At 37.1% G+C, this 21199-nt stretch overlaps 1 protein-coding gene across 5 annotated transcripts in view; it reads left to right on the top strand.

The window, feature by feature from the left end:
• The window catches only part of DIAPH2 (diaphanous related formin 2), a 960594-nt gene that overhangs the window by 721167 nt on the left and 218228 nt on the right, over positions 1-21199 (top strand). The window contains exon 26 of one of the 5 annotated variants that reach the window (XM_045582438.1): positions 11177-11254. The exons of the other annotated variants lie outside the window; for them this stretch is intronic. Within the exon in view, the coding sequence (XP_045438394.1) occupies positions 11177-11212 (36 nt within the window). The 3' untranslated portion in view covers positions 11213-11254. Of the gene's footprint in view, positions 1-11176; positions 11255-21199 lie in introns of those variants that run through there. 5 annotated transcript variants of the gene reach the window in all.

The following is a 21199-nucleotide window of genomic DNA, read 5'->3' as shown; positions in this document are numbered from 1 at the left end:
ATATAATTTTTATTCTTTAAGACTCCATTCAGTGGCTACTTTCTGCAGTGTGACTTTCCTAATACCTCCTCCCTCAACTCAAGGGAGAATTAATTGCTCCCTATTCCGTATGCTCATATCACACATTATTAACGTGGTGCTGTAACAACCACTCATTACAATTAGGGATGTGCAGATCTACTGTCTTGTTTAAGCGGTGCATTCCTATAGAGCAGGGGTCCTCAAACTTTTTAAAGTGGGGGCCAGATCACGGTCCCTCAGAGAGCTGGAGAGCCGGACTAAATGAACTACTAATTCCTACTGTAACACCTTGGCTGCGCTCACTGCCCAAAAAACCTGGCGGGCCGGATCAGACTCCTCTGCGGGCCACATGTGGCCCGCGGGCCGTAGTTTGAAGACGCCTGCTAGAGTGTATATATTTCACTTGTCTTTGAGTTTTTATCACACAGCAGAGTATGTGGCAGGCACATAGAAGTAGCCAGCAAATAATTATTGATCAGTCACCATATTTATAACTAGTAATCATGCTCCTCCTGTGCAGGAAATCTAAGAATAAATGGCCTTGTATTAAATGTTTCAAAGCTCTCTCTGGCTGCTGCCTCTCCTTCTTCCCTACTCTCTCTGCCAGTTTTTTAAAAACCTTTCATTATTTTAATGACTCCTTTGACTTTTCATCAACATCGATTCAGCAAATATTTGACTAAAGTACTTAAACTTGTCTACCTTCACCACATCACTCTAAGTTGTGAAATCCCAAAATGAACTCTCTTTTCCATGTGTAACTCTTAGGTAGTGCTTTCAGTGGTAGAGAAGTCCCTATGGTGTGCATTCCAGTACACAGCCTGCCATTTGTCAACATCACTTTGTGATTTACTATTCCCTTGTGACTGACTATGACCCCTTAGATCTTCATTATTTATTCCCCTGCTTATGTCTCTAGGATTTTTTTTCTCTTTATGATAAAAATCTTTAGAGAAGGACTCTTCTTCAAACATATACCTGATCTTTCCACCTTCTCTAAGTCTTGCCATCTTCAAAGACTCTTTGAAGAGAGGAAAAAGTTTCAATTTCTTTCTAGGGCAACTGCTGCAATTTGTTTATTTATTTATTAGTCCTCACCTGATGATATTTTTTCCACTGATTTTTAGAGAGAGTAGAAGAGAGGGAGGGGGAGAAATAAATGGAGAGTCTCATTTATTGGTTGTCTCCTGGACATAGCCTGACTGGAGCCACGGAGTGAATCTGCAACAGAAATATGTACCCTTGACCAGGAATCGAACCCATGACTCTTCAGTGCATAGGCCAACACTCTAACCATCGAGCAACCCTGGTCAGAGTGAGCTGCTGCACTTTAAAAGATGAGAAATACTCATACATGGTGTAAAAGCTAGTCACATTAAATTTGTTAAGTATATTATTGCATCATCACTTGCCTTTGTTAAGTACTTATACTAGTAAGCACTTCAATATCCAGAAAATAACACTGCATTGTACTTGAGAACCTATGAGTCAAAGAGGCATTCTACAGAAGTTCACACTGAAAGAAGTCAAGTCTAAAGCATGGCATTTATTATTGCAAAGTTTTGTACAGGAAATAAAATCTGGTGTGTCCGTAAACTCCCTAAATCCCTTAGTAAGCTATTTGTCCAACATGTCAAGCCTGATGGCAAAATCCCTCTATACCAATAAATAAGGCAACTTAAGTGGAAGATTCATGATGAAGCCAGAAAAACCCTCTATAAATAATGGCACAGTACCCAGGGAGGAAGGAGGTAAAGGAGAGGGCAGTAGATCATTAGCATAGTAAGAAAAGGATATTCCCATCAGGAAGTAAGCAATGATATTTGACCAAATCTAGGTCATGATCAAGGATATAATCACAAGTGAGATAGGTTTTACATTGTGGAATGTAGCCGCAGTGCTCACATACAGATGGAATGGCTTGCTTCCCAGAATGCAATCACCATTATATAACAACGTCTTTATTATTTCTAGTTTTGAAAAGGAGATCTTAAAGCAGAATATCTCCAGTTCCAACCTCTATCCCATCCAAACCCAATTTTGCAGTGATTCACATTATAATATGGTATTCAGATATTTTCACAGATGAACTCTTTCTCGCTATAGTAACCCAGATTTGTGGTATTTAAGAGAAACATGAAATTGTATATTTGTTTTATTTATCCTGTTTTATAAATGAATGACTCAAATACATATACCTATACAGCCAAAATATCCCAGAATAGAAACTGAGAGTTGGATTTCTTGCACAGCTCAGGTTCCTGGCATGTTTTCCCAACCTGTTAGCAGCTAACTAGCTAATCTTTCAACACATTTCTAGAGAAAGCACTTTCATAATTTCACTCGGTTCCACCACTTTGCCATTCTTTCTATAAAGTTATTTTTAATTCTCAGACTTTCTTTTCTTAGATTTCAGATTTAGGAACTATTATTTTGCCTTCTGGAAATATGGAACATACCTGAGAATCTTTATTCTTTAAATAACCATCCAGTTCATGTCCATGGATATAGTTATATCCCTTAGCCCCATGTTCCCTCAGGTTATTTACCCATATTTTATTCATAGTTTGGCATTTCCCAAACTTTTAGCTCTTCTCTTATTCTTATCAGACTTCTTTTTCAGGTTTTTATAAATTCCTTCAACAGAGGAAGGTTCAGATTTGTAGGCCTGAATTTATATATTTTGGGTGGAGCCATTTTTTTAAAGAATATAAAAATATTTTCCTACTAGAGGCCCAGTGCATGAAATTTGTGCACTGGTAGGGTCCCTAGGGCTGGCCAGTGATCAGGGCCAATCAGATTCCCCACCTCCTCTCCTTCTTCTCTTGCCACCCGCCCACATGCTGCCACTGTGTGGTTCTCCCTGCCTCCCTGCCTCTTCTTTCTCTAGCTCCTTCAGTGCACCATCTCCACTGCTGGTTGCCCACCATGTTCCATGCTGCCCCCTGATGGTCAGTGCATATCATAGCAAGTGATCACACTGTTGGTCTCCTGGTTGAACTCCTGAGGGGACACTTTGCATATTAGCCTTTTATATATATAGATTGCAAAATTTATAAGGGCATATGGCCTAGTGACCACCATGCCAGTGCCCCTCCCATGCAAGTGAGAGGTCCTGATGCTTTGCTTTGTTTGCTTCATGGTAAATCTATCTCTGCCACTAGAGTTGTTCTGCCCAAAATTAAACACAGCTCTTTTTAAAAAGGACCAACCTGAATAGACACTTCTCCAAAGTGATCATACAGATGACCAATAGATATATGAATAAATGCTCTAGATCACTAATCATGTGAGAGATGAAAATTAAAATCTCAATGAGGTGTCACCTCACATCTGCCAGAATGGGTATCACCAATAAATCAACAAACAACAAGTGCTGGAGAGGATGTGGAGAAAAGAATATCCTCATGCACTGGTAGGAATGCAGACTAGTGCAGCCATTGTGGGAAACAGTATGGAGTTTCCTCAAAAAATTAAAAATGTAACTCCCATTTGGCCCAGTGATTCCAATTCTGAAAATATATTCTAAGAAACCTGAAGCACTGATTTGAAAGAATATATGCATCCCTATGTACTTAGCAGCACAATTTACAATAGCTAAAATTTGGAAACAGTCCAAGTGCCCATCAATAAATGATTGGATAGCCAAAGCCGGTCTGGCTCAGTGGATAGAGCGTCGGTCTGTGGACTGAAATGTCCCAGGTTCGATTCCGGTCAAGGGCATGTACATTGGTTGCGGGCACATCCCCAGTAGGGGGTGTGCAAGAGGCAGCTGGTCGATGTTTCTCTCTCATCGATGTTTCTAGTTCTCTATCCCTCTCCCTTCCTCTCTGTAAAAAAATCAATAAAATATATTTTAAAAATAAATAAATAAATGATTGGATATAAAACCTATGGCACATTTACAGAATGGAATACTATGCTACTATAAAAGGAAGGAAATCTTTCCTTTTGTGACTGCATGGATGGATGTGGTGAGTATTATGCTAAGTGAAATAAACCAGTCAGAGAAAGATAAATACCATATGATCTCACTTATATGTAGAATCTAATGAACAAAATAACCTAACAGCATAGAAACCGAAGTATGGATACATGGAACAGACTGATAGCTGTCAGAGAGCAGAGGGTGGAAGGACTGGATGAAAGAAGATGAGAGGGTTGGCCAAAAATTATATATGCATAACCCATAGAGACAACAGTGTGGTAAGGGACAGAGGGGAAGGGGAGAGCTGGTTGGAGATGGGCAAAGGGGGAGAAAATGGGGATACTGTAATAAAGTCAACAATAAAAATTAAGTTAAAAATAATAAAATTTAAAAAGTCCAACTGTCAAAAAGGATAAATATTATCATGTGCAAAGCTAGTATTTACACTAAATTAATATTCACTGCCTTCAATAATTAAGAAATAGTTATTTCATGTCTCCTTTGTATAAGTGCTATATCTGATTTATACTTAAGATCCTTATCTGAATATAATATAATACACTTACACACACACACACACACACACACGCACACGTGCAGTGGACTAAACCAACACAGCACCTGCCCTTTCAGAGGCTGTTTAACTTAGCCAAGACTGAAGCAAAATACATAAAGGAAATATATGAATGTCTAAATGCATATTAAATATCTAACAGACATATAAAAAACATGAGTACATCTTGTAGTGATGGTTAGTGAAGTGGTCCTTAAGGCCTTCAATTTAATCTCATGGAGGAGAGCTTAAGTTGTGCTCTCTTCTAACTGATGAAACTGATATTTCCCTTACCAACAACATAGCATGCACCACTGTGAGCTCTAGGGGCCGTGTTGCTAATTTTTTTCCCCATGCATCATCAGTGCTTCCTTTTTTATTTGTATTATTTGTCTTCTACTAGTTGTTTAGTGTTATATATATTTCTCTACATATGAGAATTACTCTGATTATTCACACAAACTCAATAAAGGGAAAGGTGCTATCTCATAATTACTGGAAAGACATCTTGCTGTCAATATCCTGGCAGGTAGGCTAACAACTCATCAAATAATCACTTTCTACTTAAAAGAGTGCAGAGTTTAGGCTGGCAATCAAGGTGGCTTTGTGAAAAGCAAGTTGAGCAAAACCATTTTAACTTACTTCTATGAAAGAATTGGTGCCATCTATCTAGTCCAAAATAAAGAAATCTCTCTTCATTTGCTAAGATTTTTATTTCCTCCTATGTGACATTCATTTTTTTTCTTTATTGATTAAGGTATTACATATATATCCTTATCCCCCCAATACTCCCCCATCCCACCCAACTCATGTCCTCATCCCCCTAGTGTCTATGCCCATTGGTTAGGCTTTTATGCATGCATATAAGTCCTTGGTGCCTTACCCTCACCCTTCCCTACCTTCCCTCTGAGGTTGACAGTCTAATTAATGCTTCTCTGTCTCTGGATGTGCTTTGTTCATCAGTTTATGTTGTTCATTATATTCCACAAATGAGTAAGATCATGTGATATTTATCTTTGACTGGCTTATTTCACTTAGCATAATGCTCTCCAGTTCCCTCCATTCTGTTGCACATGGTAAGAACTTTTTTTTTTTTTTTTTTTTTTTTTTTTTTTTTTTTTTTTTTTTTTTAACCACAGCTTAGTATTTCATTGTGTAGATATACCCGTTTTTTAATCCACTCATCTGCTGATGGGCACTTATGCTATTTCCAGATATTAGCTATGGTAAATTGTGCCACTATGGACATAGGAGTGCATGCATATATCCCTTCTAATTGGTGTTTCTGGTTTCTTGGAATATAGTCCTAGGAATCGGATTACTGGGTCAAATGGAAGTTCCAATTTTAGTTTTTTAAAGAAATTCCCCTACTGTTTTCCACAGTGGCTGCACCAGACTGCATTCCCACCAGCAGTACAGGAGGGTTCCTTTTTCTCCACATCCTCACCAGCATTTATTTGTTGATTTGTTGATGATAGCCATTCTGATAGGGGTTAGATGGTACATCATTGCTGTTTTGATTTGCATCTCTCAGATGATTAGTGACTTTGATCATGTTTTCATATGTTTATTGGCCTTCTTTATGCCTTGTTTTGAAAGTATATATTTAGGTTCTTGCCTGTTTTTTTTATTGGATTGTTTATCTTCCTTTTGTTAAGTTGTATGAGTTCCCTATAAATGTTGGAGATTAAAACCTTATTGGAGCCAAAACCGGTTTGGCTCAGAGGTAGAGCATCGGTCTACAGACTGAAAGGTCCCGGTTCAATTCTGGTCAAGGGCATGTACATTGGTTGTGGGCACATCCTCAGTGGGGGGTGTGCAAGAGGCAGCTGGTCGATGTTTCTCTCTCATCGACGTTTCTAGCTCTCTATCAATCTCCCTTCCTCTCTGTAAAAAAAATCAATAAAATATATATTAAAAAAAAAAAAAACCTTATCGGAGATAATATTGACAAACATGTTCTCCCATGCAGTGGACTTTTTTGTTGTTTTGTTGATGGTTTCTTTTGCTATGCAAAAGCTTTTTATTTTGATGTACTAGTAGTCCCATTTGTTTATTTTCTCTTTAGTTTCCATTGCCCTAGGAGCGGTGAAGAAATTGCTTCCATATGTCTGAGATTTTGCTGCCTGTGGATTCCTCTATTATTTTTATGGTTTTATGGTTTCCCATCTTATGTTTAAGTCCTTTATTCATTTTGAGTTTATGTTTGTGTATGGTATAAGTTGGTGGTCTAGTTTCATTTTTTGCATGTATCTGACCAAATTTCCCAGCACCATATATTAAAGAGGCTGTTTTGAAGCCATTGTATGTTCTTGCCTCCTTTGTCAAATATTAATTGAGCATAGTGGTTTGAGTCAATTTCTGGGTTCTCTACTGTATTCCATTTATCTATATGTCTGTTCTTGTACCAGTACCAAGCAGTTTTGAGAACAGTAGCTTTGTAATACAGCTTGATATCTGAGATCCCTCCTACTTTGTTCTTTCTTGGGATTGCTGCAGCTATTCAGATGAATTTTTTGGAGAGTTCGTTCTAGATCTGTGAAATATGCCATTGATATTTTAATGGGAAGTGAATTGAATCTATAGATTGCTTTGGGTAGTATGGACACTTTAATGATGTTGATTCTACCAATCCATGAACATGGTATGTTATTCCATATGTTTATGTCTTCCTCTATCTCTTTTTTCAGTGCCCTATAGTTTTCCGAGTATAGTTATTTTACCTCCTTAGTTAAGTTTATTCCTAGGTATCTTAATTTTTTGGGTGTGATGGTAAATGGGATTGTTTTTTAGTCTCTCTTTCTGTAAGTTCACTATTGGTGTATAGAAAAGCCATAGATTTCTTGGCATTAATTTTGTATCCTGCAGTATTGCCGAATTCATTTATTAAGTGTAATAATTTTTTATGGAGTCTTTAGGGTTTTCTATTTACAGTATCATGTCATCTGAGAATAATGGCAGTTTTATGTCTTCCTTTCTAATTTCAATACCTTTTATTTCTTCTTCTTATCTATTTGCTATGACTAGCACTTCCAGAACTATGTTGAACAGGAGTGGTAAAAGTGGGAATCCCTGTCTCATTCCTAATTTCAGGTGAAATGGTTTTAGTTTTTGCCCATTGAGTATGATATTGGCTTTAGGTTTGTCATATAAGGCTTTTATTATGTTGAGGTATGATCCCTCTATTCCCATTTTGCTGAGGCTTTTTATCAAGAGAGGGTGTTGGATTTTGTCAAATGTTTTTTCTGCATCAATTGATATGACTATGTGATTTTTATCTCTCAATTTGTTTATGTGATGTATCAAGTTTATTGACTTGCAGATATTATTCCATCCTTGCATTCCTGCAATAAATCCTACTTGGTCATGGTGATGATCTTTCTGATGTAATGCTGAATCTAATTTGCTGAGGATTTTGGCATCTATGTTCATGAGGGATTGTGGCCTATAATTCTCTTTGTTTGTCTTTATCTGGTTTTGGAATTATGGTAATGCTGGCTTCCTTCATAGAATGAGCTTGAAAGTATTTCTTCCTCTTGATTTTTTTTTCATAGTCTGAGGTGGATAGGTTTTAGTTCTTCCTCGAAAATTTGGTAAAACTCCCCTGTAAAGCTGGAAGCTTTTTGATGACTGCTTCAATTTCTTCCATAGTTATCAGCCTATTGAGATGTTTAGATTATTCCTGATTGAGTTTTGGAAGGTTATACTTTTCTAGGAATATGTCCATTTACTCCAGGTGTGACATTCATTCTTTTCTTTTTTTTTAAGATTTTTTTAAATTGATTTTTTACATAGAGGAGGGGAGAAAAATAGTTAGAAACATCGATGAGAGAGAAACCTCGATCAGTTGCCTCCTGCACACCCCCACTGGGGATGTGCCTGCAACCAAGGTACATGTCCCTGACTGGGATCAAACCTAGGCCCTTGCAGTCCACAGGCTGACGCTCTATCCACTGAGTCAAACCAGTCTTGGCATGACATTCATTCTTAATGATGATTTATAAAAATCAGGATCTAGATTCTAGACTAGAATATTATTTCAACTGACAGTAAGACAGTGCTCCAGTTAAGTGGACAAACACTCTAGTGCTTCTTTGGATGATTCTTAAATGTCAGGAATGCAAAAGCCATGTCTGTAATGCTCATTGGTAATCTCCTAGGAACTAGAACAGTATGTGACAATACATGGTAGACACTCAATGAATTAATGAATGTTTCCTGGTTCTCAATGACGGTACAAGTCACTGGATAGGAATAAGGCTACACTTAAATTAGCTTTTCTTCCTGCTTTCCCTGTCTCTCCCATCACCTAGAGCGGGGGTGGGGGGGAGACCTTTTTTTTTTTCTGGCAAGGGCCATTTGGTTATTTGTAACATAATTTGCAGGCCATACAAAATTATCAACTTAAAAATTAGCCTGCTATATTTGGTCAAGCATTTAATTAACTTACCCTAATGCCATGGCAGGGCCAGACCAAGTAATTTTGAGGGCCTTATACAGCCAGTGGGCCAGATTTTCCCCACCCTTGACTTAGAGGAAGGAAAAAGTATCAATGGTACTATATCCAGAAGGATGTATAACACTCCATTAAAAAATATTTCTTTTGGGTATTCCCTCAGAAATAAGATCAAGTTCAGTTAGGAATTAGATCTTTTCAGGGGTATTAAATCTTTGCAATTTGATAGTGGATTTGATTTTTGAAAAGAGCTAAAAGTGATATTGAGCCAAAATTTACTTATAAGACGTACAACCAAACTGGGTAACAAAATCTCTTGTCAAAAATATTGTGAATCTGGGCCCTAGCCAGGTAGCTTCATTGGTTAGAGCTGTGTCCTGATGTGCCAGTGAATCAACCAATGAATGGATAAGTGGAACGACAAATTTATCTCTCTCTCTCTCTCTCTCTCTCTCTCTCTCTCTCTCTCTCTCTCTCTCTCCCTCCTCCAATAAATAAATTTTAAAAATATTGTGAATCTAAAATGAGACTGATTTTATTTTATTTAGATTTAATTCTGAAAGAGCAGGTTCAATCACAGAAAAAGGGCCCTCACCAAAATAACTTATGGCTTCCCAAAGTGGTTATCTGAAGAATATGATTCATGATTTCAACAGATATCTTGGAACCAATCTGAAAAGTTAAGCATTGTTCCTTAAAATGTTACAAAACAAATAGTATGCTATGTTAGGAGAATTAGAGCCTGGAATACTGGAAATACCCTCACATGGGATATTTGCTAGCCCATCTCTTAGGTTAATCTTTCCAGTTTTAAACAGGTTTTTTTTTTGTTTGTTTTTTTGTTTGTTTGTTTGTTTGTTTTTGAGGGGGAGGCCTATGAGGATAAAGAAGCCAATCATTTAAAAAATAACATCCAACAAGTAGAGATAAGAGCCAGAGGAAAACCTTAACATTATTAATGTTTAGAAGAAACTATGAGAGAGTTGTTCTAGAAAATGGTATGAAATGCCTTAATTAATGATATTCAACAGATTATCCTAAGGGCCTGTCTCACTGCCCCCCCCCCCCCACACACACACATATACAACCTTTACCCTACAAACAAACAAACTTACCTGCATTGCATTTGAGGATTAGCTTCATTTGTGTGGAACTCAGGTGCCACTTGTCCTGGTGACAACTTACACCTGTGTGAAAAAATATTAAGGAATAAACTAACCAAGTTTTTATTTCACTATGACAAATAGACACAATACGGGTTTAAGGAACCGACAGCTCTTAGTTTGATATGAGGAAGTATTTTCTTGTAGAAGTGATTAACTATCAGCACAGGTTCCTGAGGGAGGTCAAGGAACCCTGTTCTCAGTCAGAAGACTATAGAGCCAGCATTTCTTGAGGGTCCTTCCTGTCTGATTCCGTATTTCTATTTGTCAAGGTAATTTGAAAGTCTTTTCCAAGTCTCCTCATGCTTTTCAACCCACCCCAATTGGCCTCATCAGAAACCTTATTGATTGTGCTGCCTCTTCCATCTTGTAGGGTGGTGACAGTAGTTCGGCAGTAAACCCAGCTCTCAAGCCTGTAAGATACCATTGTTTTTGTCCCCACCTGTATCTCTTGAAGACATTTTCCCATTAAAATATTTTATCAGTCACTTTCCAGTCTCATTTTGTTCCTTTGAATCAAGATAAAATTAAGTTATAGGTGGACTTCCTATAGGCACTCAAAACACTTCGTAGACTTGAACCAAGTAGAGGTCCATAAAGGCATGTGGACCTCAATTGTTTTTCTTTCCCAGGTACCTGATAAGAAAAAATGTGTCTGCAGGAACCTGCAGCATTTGAAACATCCATGCTACAGATTGCAAATTAATTTCTAGCTAATCAGAGTTCAGCATTCTGATAGTCTGTGACTGGAGAGACAGTTTTTCCTCCAACTTCAGATCACATGTTTGTGCACTTGGAAGGCAAATTTTAAAAGAAGGCCTTGGGGATCACAGCTAGCCTGCATTACCCATGCTCAACTCCTTTGTAACCAACTGCAATTTAATAACCAAGAAGATTTGCACATAGTCTTTTTCTTTTCTTCTCACTTTTAATAATTTACCTTTGTGATTCTATTCACAGCCATGCTGGCGTGCAGAAACCTATTTGTCTGTCAAACCTCCAGATATGTACAGCATGTGAAAGACACATTATTATTTTTTGTATGTTTCCTACAGAGGCTGAACAGTCAGCACAACAATAGGTTCTGCTGAATTCAAGAGGGCTGCTTCTATGAACATGTGCTGGAATTTACTTATCTGGCTCCTTCAGGCGTCTTCAAACTACGGCCCGCGGGCCACATGCGGCCCGCAGAGGAGTCTGATCTGGCCCGCCAGGTTTTTTGGGCAGTGAGCGCAGCCGAGGTGTTACAGTAGGAATTAGTAGTTCATATAGTCCGGCCCTCCAGCTCTCTGAGGGACCGTGATCTGGCCCCCACTTTAAAAAGTTTGAGGACCCCTGCGAGCCTATCAGTTTCTTCTATGAGACTCTCCCCTCTGCCAGAGAGAGTAATTTATACAAATACACTCAAGGAACTTTTCATATACTAGTAAACCTTCCCCTGAACTTGAGACAGTTTTGTCTTAAACCAAAAGATCTCTAGGAAAGCTGTGTATCACTAATGTCTGTGGATCCTAAAAATATCTCATTCAAATCAAAGACTAGCCGAAACCAGTTTGGCTCAGTGGTAGAGCGTCAGTCTGCGGACTGAAGGGTCCCAGGTTCGATTCCAGTCAAGGGCATGTACCTTGGTTGCGGGCACATCCCCAGTGGGGGGTGTGCATGAGGCAGCTGGTCGATGTTACTCTCTCATTGATGTTTCTAGCTCTCTATCTCTCTCCCTTCCTCTCTGTAAAAAATCAATAAAATATATTTTAAAAAATCAAAGACTAATTTTCCAAATTTGGACACATCTTTCCTTTTCACCTAAGGGGTTCTTTGTAAGCACTAATCTCTGCATAAGTGAATTTTCACTGCAGTGTTGAGCTCTGTCAGGGTGGCAAATGGAATAGATATCAGGCCTCAGAAACGCCAACCATTGGCATTTCAAAAAAAATATTTAATTGTCAGTGAACTGTAGCCTATGAATGATTAGGAAGAAACCACCATTCATAGGTGGGTGATGCTTATTTCAAGGCCACTAATGTTTTTCACAATAAGGAAATAAGTGTGCACTATGTGTAGAGATGTTGTTGGTAATTTAATGTTTTGAGAATCCCCAGGCTGAAAAAGTTGTTACATAAGTAGACTAGCCCTGGCTGCTAATTCTTAGAAAATGTGAAGAATTTCTAAAGTGTCTCCAGGTTTTGACCTTTTCTGGTATGAAGATCACCGTAGGGAGCTAGGGAGTTTATTTGGGGGTTATTTTATGGAAGGTGGTCAGGGAATGCCTTACTATTAAGGTGGCATTTAAGCAGAGACTTGATGGAACTGGGAGCAAAGGGAACACCAATGTAAAGGCATGGAGGGAAGGAGACCACTGGGCTGGGACAGAATGATGAAGAAGATGGGGTCAGAGAAGCAGTGGGCCAGATCAAGTAAGGCCTTGAGGGCAATGTAGTCCAGAAAGTAGATGGAGAGCAAGCAATCTAGTCTATAGGAAGTAAAGGACACAGTGTCTCACAACCTAAGACAGCAGAACATGTTCTTTTGTTTGATTTGGTTTATCAGGTTACCTCTGGTCCATCATACTTCTATGATTTACATATGATAATAAGCACAACTATAATCCCCATCTAACTGCAGTATCAACACATGTGTTCAATATCTATTACTTGAGCGAATACTTGAGCAAGCTAATCAAGGTTTCAGTGACCCCAGTGAGAAAGTTCTAATCATAGTTGGTGAAATATTCATGAGATCTTGCATAAGAGGAACCTTGTAGCTCACTAAGAAGTAGAAATCTCTTGGAAAGAAAAGTTTAGCAGTATTAAAGTGCTGATGATTCTTCAGATGTCCTGATTCGCCGTGTAGTTGCTGCAGCTGCAAAGGCTTTGCCCTGAGCATTTGTCATGTCTCCTTCAATCCAATATGCCCTTTAAACACAATGAACAACTATAGAAAAGGAATAGCCAATGTTGTTTGATGTTAATTAAAGTGGAGGATTCTTTCCTTTCTTTAATGGAAAGCCTTAATTTGTCCCAACTTGCAATTGAAAAATCTAATGACTTATTGCCACCATCTTATGTAGGTTTTTCCTCTAATCATATGGTTGTTCAATGCTGTGTTCAAATGCTGAAAAACTCATCTTGGCTCACATCTTCCCATTTGGAACCTAACATGATCATTCTGAAATGGGAGTGGAAAATATCAGAAAGAGTATATGAGTCCTAATTTACCTTTGGCATTCTTTAGGATTTCCATCCACTTATACTGACAAATAGGGGACCCAGCCCATGTTATATACTTCAGTTAGTGTAACATACATCGGGAGCTGTGTGTACCAACAACTCTTATCCTTGGTTGCAGGCACATGCAGCAAATTGCCAAAATGGCACTAGCCATCAAAACATTCAAGCAAAGAATGTATTAGGTATCTATCTATATGAAGCACAGTAGAAGAGGAGGGAGAATTCTGTTAAAGAAATTTTGTTTTGGTAAAATGATGAAAAGGTGTCATAGGTAGAATTGCCTCCTTTTCTGTTCATGGTCATGCTCAGGATATCTCTGGGACAGGGAAAGGACAGGGTCTGGACAGATTTTTCATCCCTATCTATTTTTCCTCCTGTTGTACCTGGGATTAAATGAGAACCCCACCAACAAGCAAAAAGGTTTTATCATTCAAGCTTATCTTGTATTTGAAATCCTTCAGTATGAGGTTTTCCAGCAAGACTAGCAGCCTCCTAAGGTGGCAAAAGTGTATGAGAAAGCTCAGCCAGGCCTCAGGCAGAGGATGGTGTATAGGCTCATTCTCCCAACTCCCCCAGATACCTTTAGGCAGAACAAGTGAATACTGTATTTGGAGATAAATACAAAAGAAATAAAAGTAAACTTCTAATTTCCAAATCAAATGCCCCCTTTTTTTTTAGAGTTTGTGCTTCATTTTCTCAGGGAGTTGAGAGACCTAACTCCAGATGTTTAAAAACAAACAATGCAAAAACAGAACACTGACTTCTTCCAGGAAATGTTATCCCCCAGTTTATGTGAATAGTCCCCTAAGGTGTGTTGAACCTTAAGTAAGATGATGTGTGAATTTCATTATTGCTCCACAGAACAAGATATTCAATGATGTTTTTGCATCTTAGATGTGTCCAATCTGGTATATTTAAAAAAAGAATATTTCCCAGAAACTTCTGTTGTTCATTCTCTCTGTGTCTTCATTCTTGTGGCTTTAGGAAGGCAAGTACTATTGTTTGTTCAAAGTTTGTAGATATGAGAGAGAATGTGTGTGGTTTGTTCATATTTTTACCTGATTCTGCAAAATAGCCATAGCACGAAGGATTTTTCCTTCTCCCCAGTAAATATGTCCATACATGGCCATACTACTGGGTTGAGGGAAATGGAGTCCAGACCCTGAATTGCATGAGGCATTGGTATTGCCCAACTGTGGAATAATATGATAATGATAACCCACCACCATTCATTGAACATAGTACCAGGCACTGTGCTTAATGGCTTTATGTGCAACTTCTCATTAAATTGCAAAACAACACTCTGAAGTCCAGATATGTCATAGATCAGGAAAGGAGGCTTGGCTCAGTTAAGTAAATTGCTCAAGGGGATAAAGTATGATTGTCACTAGACAACCAGGATTTAAATGATATCTCTCAGCTCCTAAAGGCCAGCCTATGTTCACAAGGGTGTGCTGTTCTACTTAGAAGGTTAGGATTATGGGCCCTGACTTTAGAGGAACAAAATAAATAGGCCTCTTTCTCATCATTGTTTTTATTCTGAGAATAAAATTATAGGTTAGGAATTTTTAAATATCTTCTCAATAGGATGCATAAAAAATGCAGCTATAGAATCATCATACTTATCTAGGAAAGATAGAGACATCGTAGCCAGGTCAGAAGTTCTTTCAGTTAATTTTGGTGTTCTATGTTATTTTCAAAAGAAGTGATTTAAAAAAAAGTTTTAGAATTCTGAAGTGGTTAGCATAAAACAAAAGATGTAAAACAAACAAACAAACAAAAACAAAAAACAAAAAACTCTAAAAGCCCAGTTTGATTAAAGCTAAGAGAAAGTCGGGTACTAGGAGAGTTCAAGATAAAAGATGTGGAGAGAATTTTACATGTTTTATTGAGCTTTCATGAAAAATAATATCTCTATGACACATGTTTAGTGTATAAAAACATTTTCAATGTAATATATACCAGGTTTCTTTATATTGTTTCCAAATGATTTGACTCAATATAATTTGCGAATCCTTCTAACATCCCTGATGGATGAAGGAATGCTCAGCAGTGCTCTCCCTTTGCCTCTGGCACCGGAGTTATCAATTTGTTCCCAGGACATTTCCAATTTGCATTCTTTTAAGGTTATGTGATCTACTCTGATACAGCTTCAGATACTGCAATGAATCGCAAGTCTTTCAAAGTATATTCACACAGGTTCCCAGGATGATCCAAAACCCAAAGAAAAGAAAATACATTTTTAGTCTCTTATGAGGGTAGACTGTGTCAAGATGCTACATTTCTAGTCATAGATCACATCCTCCGGACTTCCAAACAAGAGGGAGGGGCTTGTGCAGAGTAAACCATTGAAAACACACTGTCATTTGTGTTTAATGACCAAATACTTGCTGTTCAAACTTTCAGATGTTTCTCCTACACATGCTATTTAGCGCCACCATGTAGTGGGCATTTCTTCTGTACCAGGCATTGTCTTCAGTGTTTTACATAAACACAGTTTCCATTAATTTATTTAGCAACCAAGTGATTTGAGTATCTCCACTCTGCATATGTGGAAGTCAAAGCTCAAAATGATAAAATAACTAATTTGTTCAAGGTCACACAGCTTTCTGGATAAATGAGAGGAGGTTGGATTTGAAATCAGGTTGACTTGGGTCCAAGATCCAGTTTCCTTACTCATTTCTCTATTTCTCCATGCATCAAAAGGACCTTTAGCTTTCAGTGAGATCACAGTGCTTGCTGAGTGCTTCTGTAGTCAGCACTGGATAGTAAGCCATTGGAGAGGATGGAAGGAAGGAATGGTTTTGATGGTGATGATTTTTGTGTTTTTGTTTTCATATATCTTGTGAAAATTAAAAGATGTTTCCTTCATATAGACTGTCGTGAATGAGGCTGGTGTCTGAGCCTCTTGGAATTTTCTGTAACAGTTCCATCCATTTCCTAAAGCTTAATTTTCATAAATGAGAGGTCCTAGAATTTACATAGGTGCTTTTTTTTGCATATGGCATTTTTAGTCCATAGGTCTCATTTGTTAATTTTGTACAGCAGGAGAAATAAGATTTTAATTTATTCATATTTTTAGTGAGGCAAAAGAGACTTCAGTGAGAGATGTAAAATTATATATTTCTCAATAAATCCTACAGACATCTGTTATACTTTGCTCCTTTTGTATTCTCACTGGTTCTTGAAAAAATAGATATGCCAGTAAAATTGAGGCTTTTTTTCTGTGAATATTTCTTATCTTATTTGAGGTTACTACCAAAATACTTTCTCAATTAGCATTCTTTTGACAGAATCTAATCAGTTGGCATTCCCAGCCCTAAGACATAATGATTAATGCTTACTTGAAGATGATAGTACTCATAAGTTGGTGTTTTAAAATGTTTATGAGCATCCTAACTGGTTTGGCTCAGTGGATAGAGCATGGCCTGTGGACTGAAGGGTCCCAGGTACGGTCAAGGGCACATGCCCAAATTGCAGGCTTCATCCCCAGTTGGGGGCTTGCAGGAGGCAGCCAATCCATGGTTCTCTCTCATCATTGATGGTTATATCTCTCTCTCCCTTTCCTTTCCTCTCTGAAATTTTAAATAAATAAATGTATTTTTAGTGAGGCTCAGCAAATATAAAGTGTTGTTAAATCACAGACAATTATTTAAGGTGTTGTGTTTTGTGGTGTTTTTTTGTTTGTTTGTTTGTTTTGTGTGTTTTTTTAAACCAGGGCTTAAATTTGCTCCTGTTGCTTTTATTCTTTTAATTATTTGGGTTTTGTTAACAGGAGTGAGGATGAAAAGAAAATATCTCATCCTTAAAGGAGTTCTCTCCCCAGCAGATTTCACTTTTATTTTTTAAATGTTAAACCAAGTTTTGAAATGTGCTATCTTTCACTTTAGTTAAGTCAAGATTGATGATATGGAACCATAATTAAGATTTGCCTTTCTCTCTTAATATTTTTTTCTTAAAGAAAGAAAATTAAACAGGCCTGTGTTTCCCACCCCTAAGTTTTTAAAGTCAGAACTAAAGTGTAAAACATCAAGAACAATAGGGTCTTCTTTTCAGCATGAGGCCACATCATGAAGACAGAACTCGTGACATCAAGACCAGAATTACACTTCATAGTCTGTGTGGCTTGAAAAAATATATGTCTTTGTAGATGCTTTCATTCCTTTTCATTACTGTCAAACCACAGAAATTATTTTCCTCTGCTGTTTTGATCTCTTTAGGATCACGCAGGCCATTTTAAAGCATGTGCTTGTTTTGTAGTTCAATCTATTTTTGAAATATTTAAGATGTAAACTAAAGGACCTATTACTTGGTCTGTTTCATCATTGACTATATCTATATGCATGTTGTTTTCCTAGTGCCTCCATTTTATATATAAATTTAATCTATTCACATCTGCCAGATTTCTTCATTAGTGAGTCTTTTGTTGTTTACTTATTTCCTTCTAACCCAATTATATCAATTTTAGATATAAATAATGTTTTAGTTTTACTCTATTATCAAGAAATGAAAAGGAAAGGAGTATATGGAGAAAGCTACAGAAATAATATTATACAAGTCCATGAACCTTGGAATGCCTATAAGTAATCTACATCAGTACTTCTGTTCTCAAAATATGGCTTAGATTTGGGCTTTTGTATTTTTGTAATGATTCTACTGTTTTCATTAAAGGATCTTAGTCTGTGAAAGGCTACCTATAAAAAAAATCAAGAGTCTTGGGAATAGATTTGCCAGAGTTATCAAATAAAAATAGATGCCCATTTAAATTTGAATTTCAGGTAAACCATGAATATTTTCAGTACCAAGGTGACCCAAATATTGCATAAGTATATCCCAAATAGTATAAGTATATCCCAAATAGTATATGCATAATGAATAATTTTCCTAGCACTGAATCCAAAATATTATATGAATTTTGTAAGTATAGCTTAAGTATAGTATGGGATATGCTTAGTCTAAAAAGGTAATTCATAGTTTACCTAAAAATAAAATTTAACTGAATGTCCTGTATTTTGTTTGGCAACTCTGCTTGGAAGGCATCATGTGAACATGTGGTTCTGGTACTTAAGTAACTGGGTAGCCTTGGGCATCTCACTTAACTTACCTGAACCTAAGTTTCATCATCTGTAAAATGAGAGCCAATAATCGATATCTGCAGATTTTCTATGAAGACTAGAAAATATTTATTTAAAACTCCTGGAACCATAATAGAGTGTCATGAAAAAGTAGCTGTTATTATCAGAATAAAGAAGGAATACAAATAGAAGTTACCAGGGTTATTTTTAGCTTCATAATAAATAACAGCACTCAGCAGTTAAACAGTTCATTCAATTAATAATAGAAGAGTCCACCTAGATGTTGGTGACTATATACCAGATCAGAGATTTAAATAATAAAATATACACAAGCATTAACTTTCCTCTGCTCCTCTATTACTTGCCAGTTATGTTACTTACCAAAGGTCGCATAACTTACTAATATCAGCCTGCATATATGTTGCCTTTTCACATTGTCTTTTTTTTTTTTTACTAATTCACATTTTTTTTCAATCTTATCTTTCTCAAATATTAATTTTGTAAAATTTTATTGAGACCTAATTTACATATAAAATGCACCACTTTGGAGTATATAATTCAGCAGTTTTTATTATATTCAGAAGGTTGTGCAACCAACACCACTGTCTAGTTTGAGAACATTTTCATTAGCCCAAAAGAACCCATACTCAGTAGCAGTTACTCCACATTTTCCCCTCTCCCAGCCCCTGGCAACCACTAATCTAATTTCTATTTTTATAGGTTTAACTGTTCTGGATAGTACTTATAAATAGAATCATGCCACATGTGGCCTTTTGTGTCTGACTTCTTTCACTTAGCATAATATTTTAAGGTTCATCAATGTTGCAGCATGTGTCAGCACTTCATTCTTTTTATGATAGAACTAGAGGCCCAGTGCAAAAAATACATGCACAGGTAGGGTCCCTATGCCTGGCTGACAAGACCATTTGGGGCCATCAGGGCCAATCAGGGCCTTCCTTCCCTGGCTGCTGGCTGCCAGCTAGCAGGAGCCTTTCTTCATTCTGTGACACCTCCTGGTGGTCAGTGCATGTCCTAGGGAGCAATTGAACTCCCATTCTCCTGGTCAAACTCCTGAGTGACAATTTGCATATTAGCTATATATATATATATATATATATATATATATATATATATATATATATATATATATATATATATAAATAATTTCATTGTATGGCTATTTAACACATCTTCTTTACGCATTTATCAGTTGATGGACTCTTGGGTTGTTTCCACTTATTGGTTATTAGGAATAATGCTGCCATGAACATTCTTGTATAAGTTTTGGTATGATTATGTGTTTTGGTTTTGTTTTTTTCCCTTAGGTAGTGAAATTGCTGGGATAGAGTATAACTCTTTTTTTTTTTTTTTAACATTTTAAGCAACTGTTTTTCAAAATGACTCACTATTTTACATTTACACATTTCTCCACATCCTCACTTGCTATTATATTATTATTTTAGCTGTCCTAGTAGGTGTGAAGTAGTACCTCATTGTGATTTTGATTTTCCATTTCCTAATGATTAATTACCTCAAACACCTTTTGATGTACTTGTTGGCTATATGTATATTTTCTTTCAGAAAGATCTATTCAAATCATTTGCCTATTTTTATAAATGGGTTATTTCTCTTCTAGTTGTTGAGTTGTGAGAGTTTTTATATATTCTCATAAAAAATGATTTGCAAATATTTTCTCCCATTCTGTGGGTTATCTCTTCATTTTCTTGACAGAGTTTTTTGATGGATGAAAATTTTTAGTTTTGAGGAAGTGTTATCTATGTTTTTCTTTGTTTGCTTGTGCTTTTGGTATCATATCACATTATCTTTTCTTCCTCAAATAATAAAACACACACTAAACTAGGAATAAAGAGATATGAGCTCTATTCTCACCTCTGCAATTACAGAAACGTGTGAGCTTAGGCAATTACTGAAACTCCTTGGGAACTCAGTTCCACATCTGTGAGAAGAAGCTGGGTTCAGCAGAGCAGGCACTTTGTAACTTTTTGTGGGTATATTATCTGTTTGAAATCCCCTAGGTTAGTAGTTCTCAACCTGGGTTACATATAGAAGTCTCTGGGGACATTTTTGGTTGTCACAACTGGGGATGGTTGTTACTGGTATCTAGTGAGTAGAGGTCAGAGGTGCCATAAACATGTTACAATGTACAGGATGGCTCTTCTAACAAAGAATCATCCAGACCAAAATTACAGTAGTGCTGAGGTTGAGAGGTCCTGCTCTAAAATTATATTTCTGTTATTCCAGCTTCTTTTCAGAGTGGATATTTGAGATTGTCTGTAGGAACCAGAGCATTTTGTGCTCTTAACCTAATGCTAGAGGTCCCAGCCTGATGGGGGCAGTGGAAGGGAGAGGGAAAGGGACCAATAATTCTTTCAAGTCAGGAGATCTTTTTGAAAGTGTTTTGTTTCAGGGCTTTTAAAAACTATTGTGCCTTCTAATATGAAGAGAAATATTTTGATACAGACACCTCCAGGCAAAGTCTTGTAGATGTGTTCTTATTATTGAGTCCTTTTCTTTAGGGTTTCTGGAACAAAATAGTTTTTGTGAAATAGTTGGTACATACTATGAAGTATATTTAATCAATCATAACAGGAAAAAAGAAACAGAACAGCTTGATGGGAGAAACGTGCAATTCATATGTCTCTGTATTAGTGAAATCTCCGATCTCAAAGGAAGTTAATATTGTTATTCTAGCTGATCAGTTCACTACCATACTATCTACTGGAATGTCCTGATTCACCTGAGTTCCATAAATAAT

Source organism: Pipistrellus kuhlii, unplaced genomic scaffold, assembly GCF_014108245.1.
Source record: "Pipistrellus kuhlii isolate mPipKuh1 unplaced genomic scaffold, mPipKuh1.p scaffold_m20_p_16, whole genome shotgun sequence".
In the NCBI taxonomy this organism is placed as follows: domain Eukaryota; kingdom Metazoa; phylum Chordata; class Mammalia; order Chiroptera; family Vespertilionidae; genus Pipistrellus; species Pipistrellus kuhlii.
Note: the sequence above shows the minus strand (reverse complement) of the source record. Positions and strands in the feature narration are given on the sequence as shown.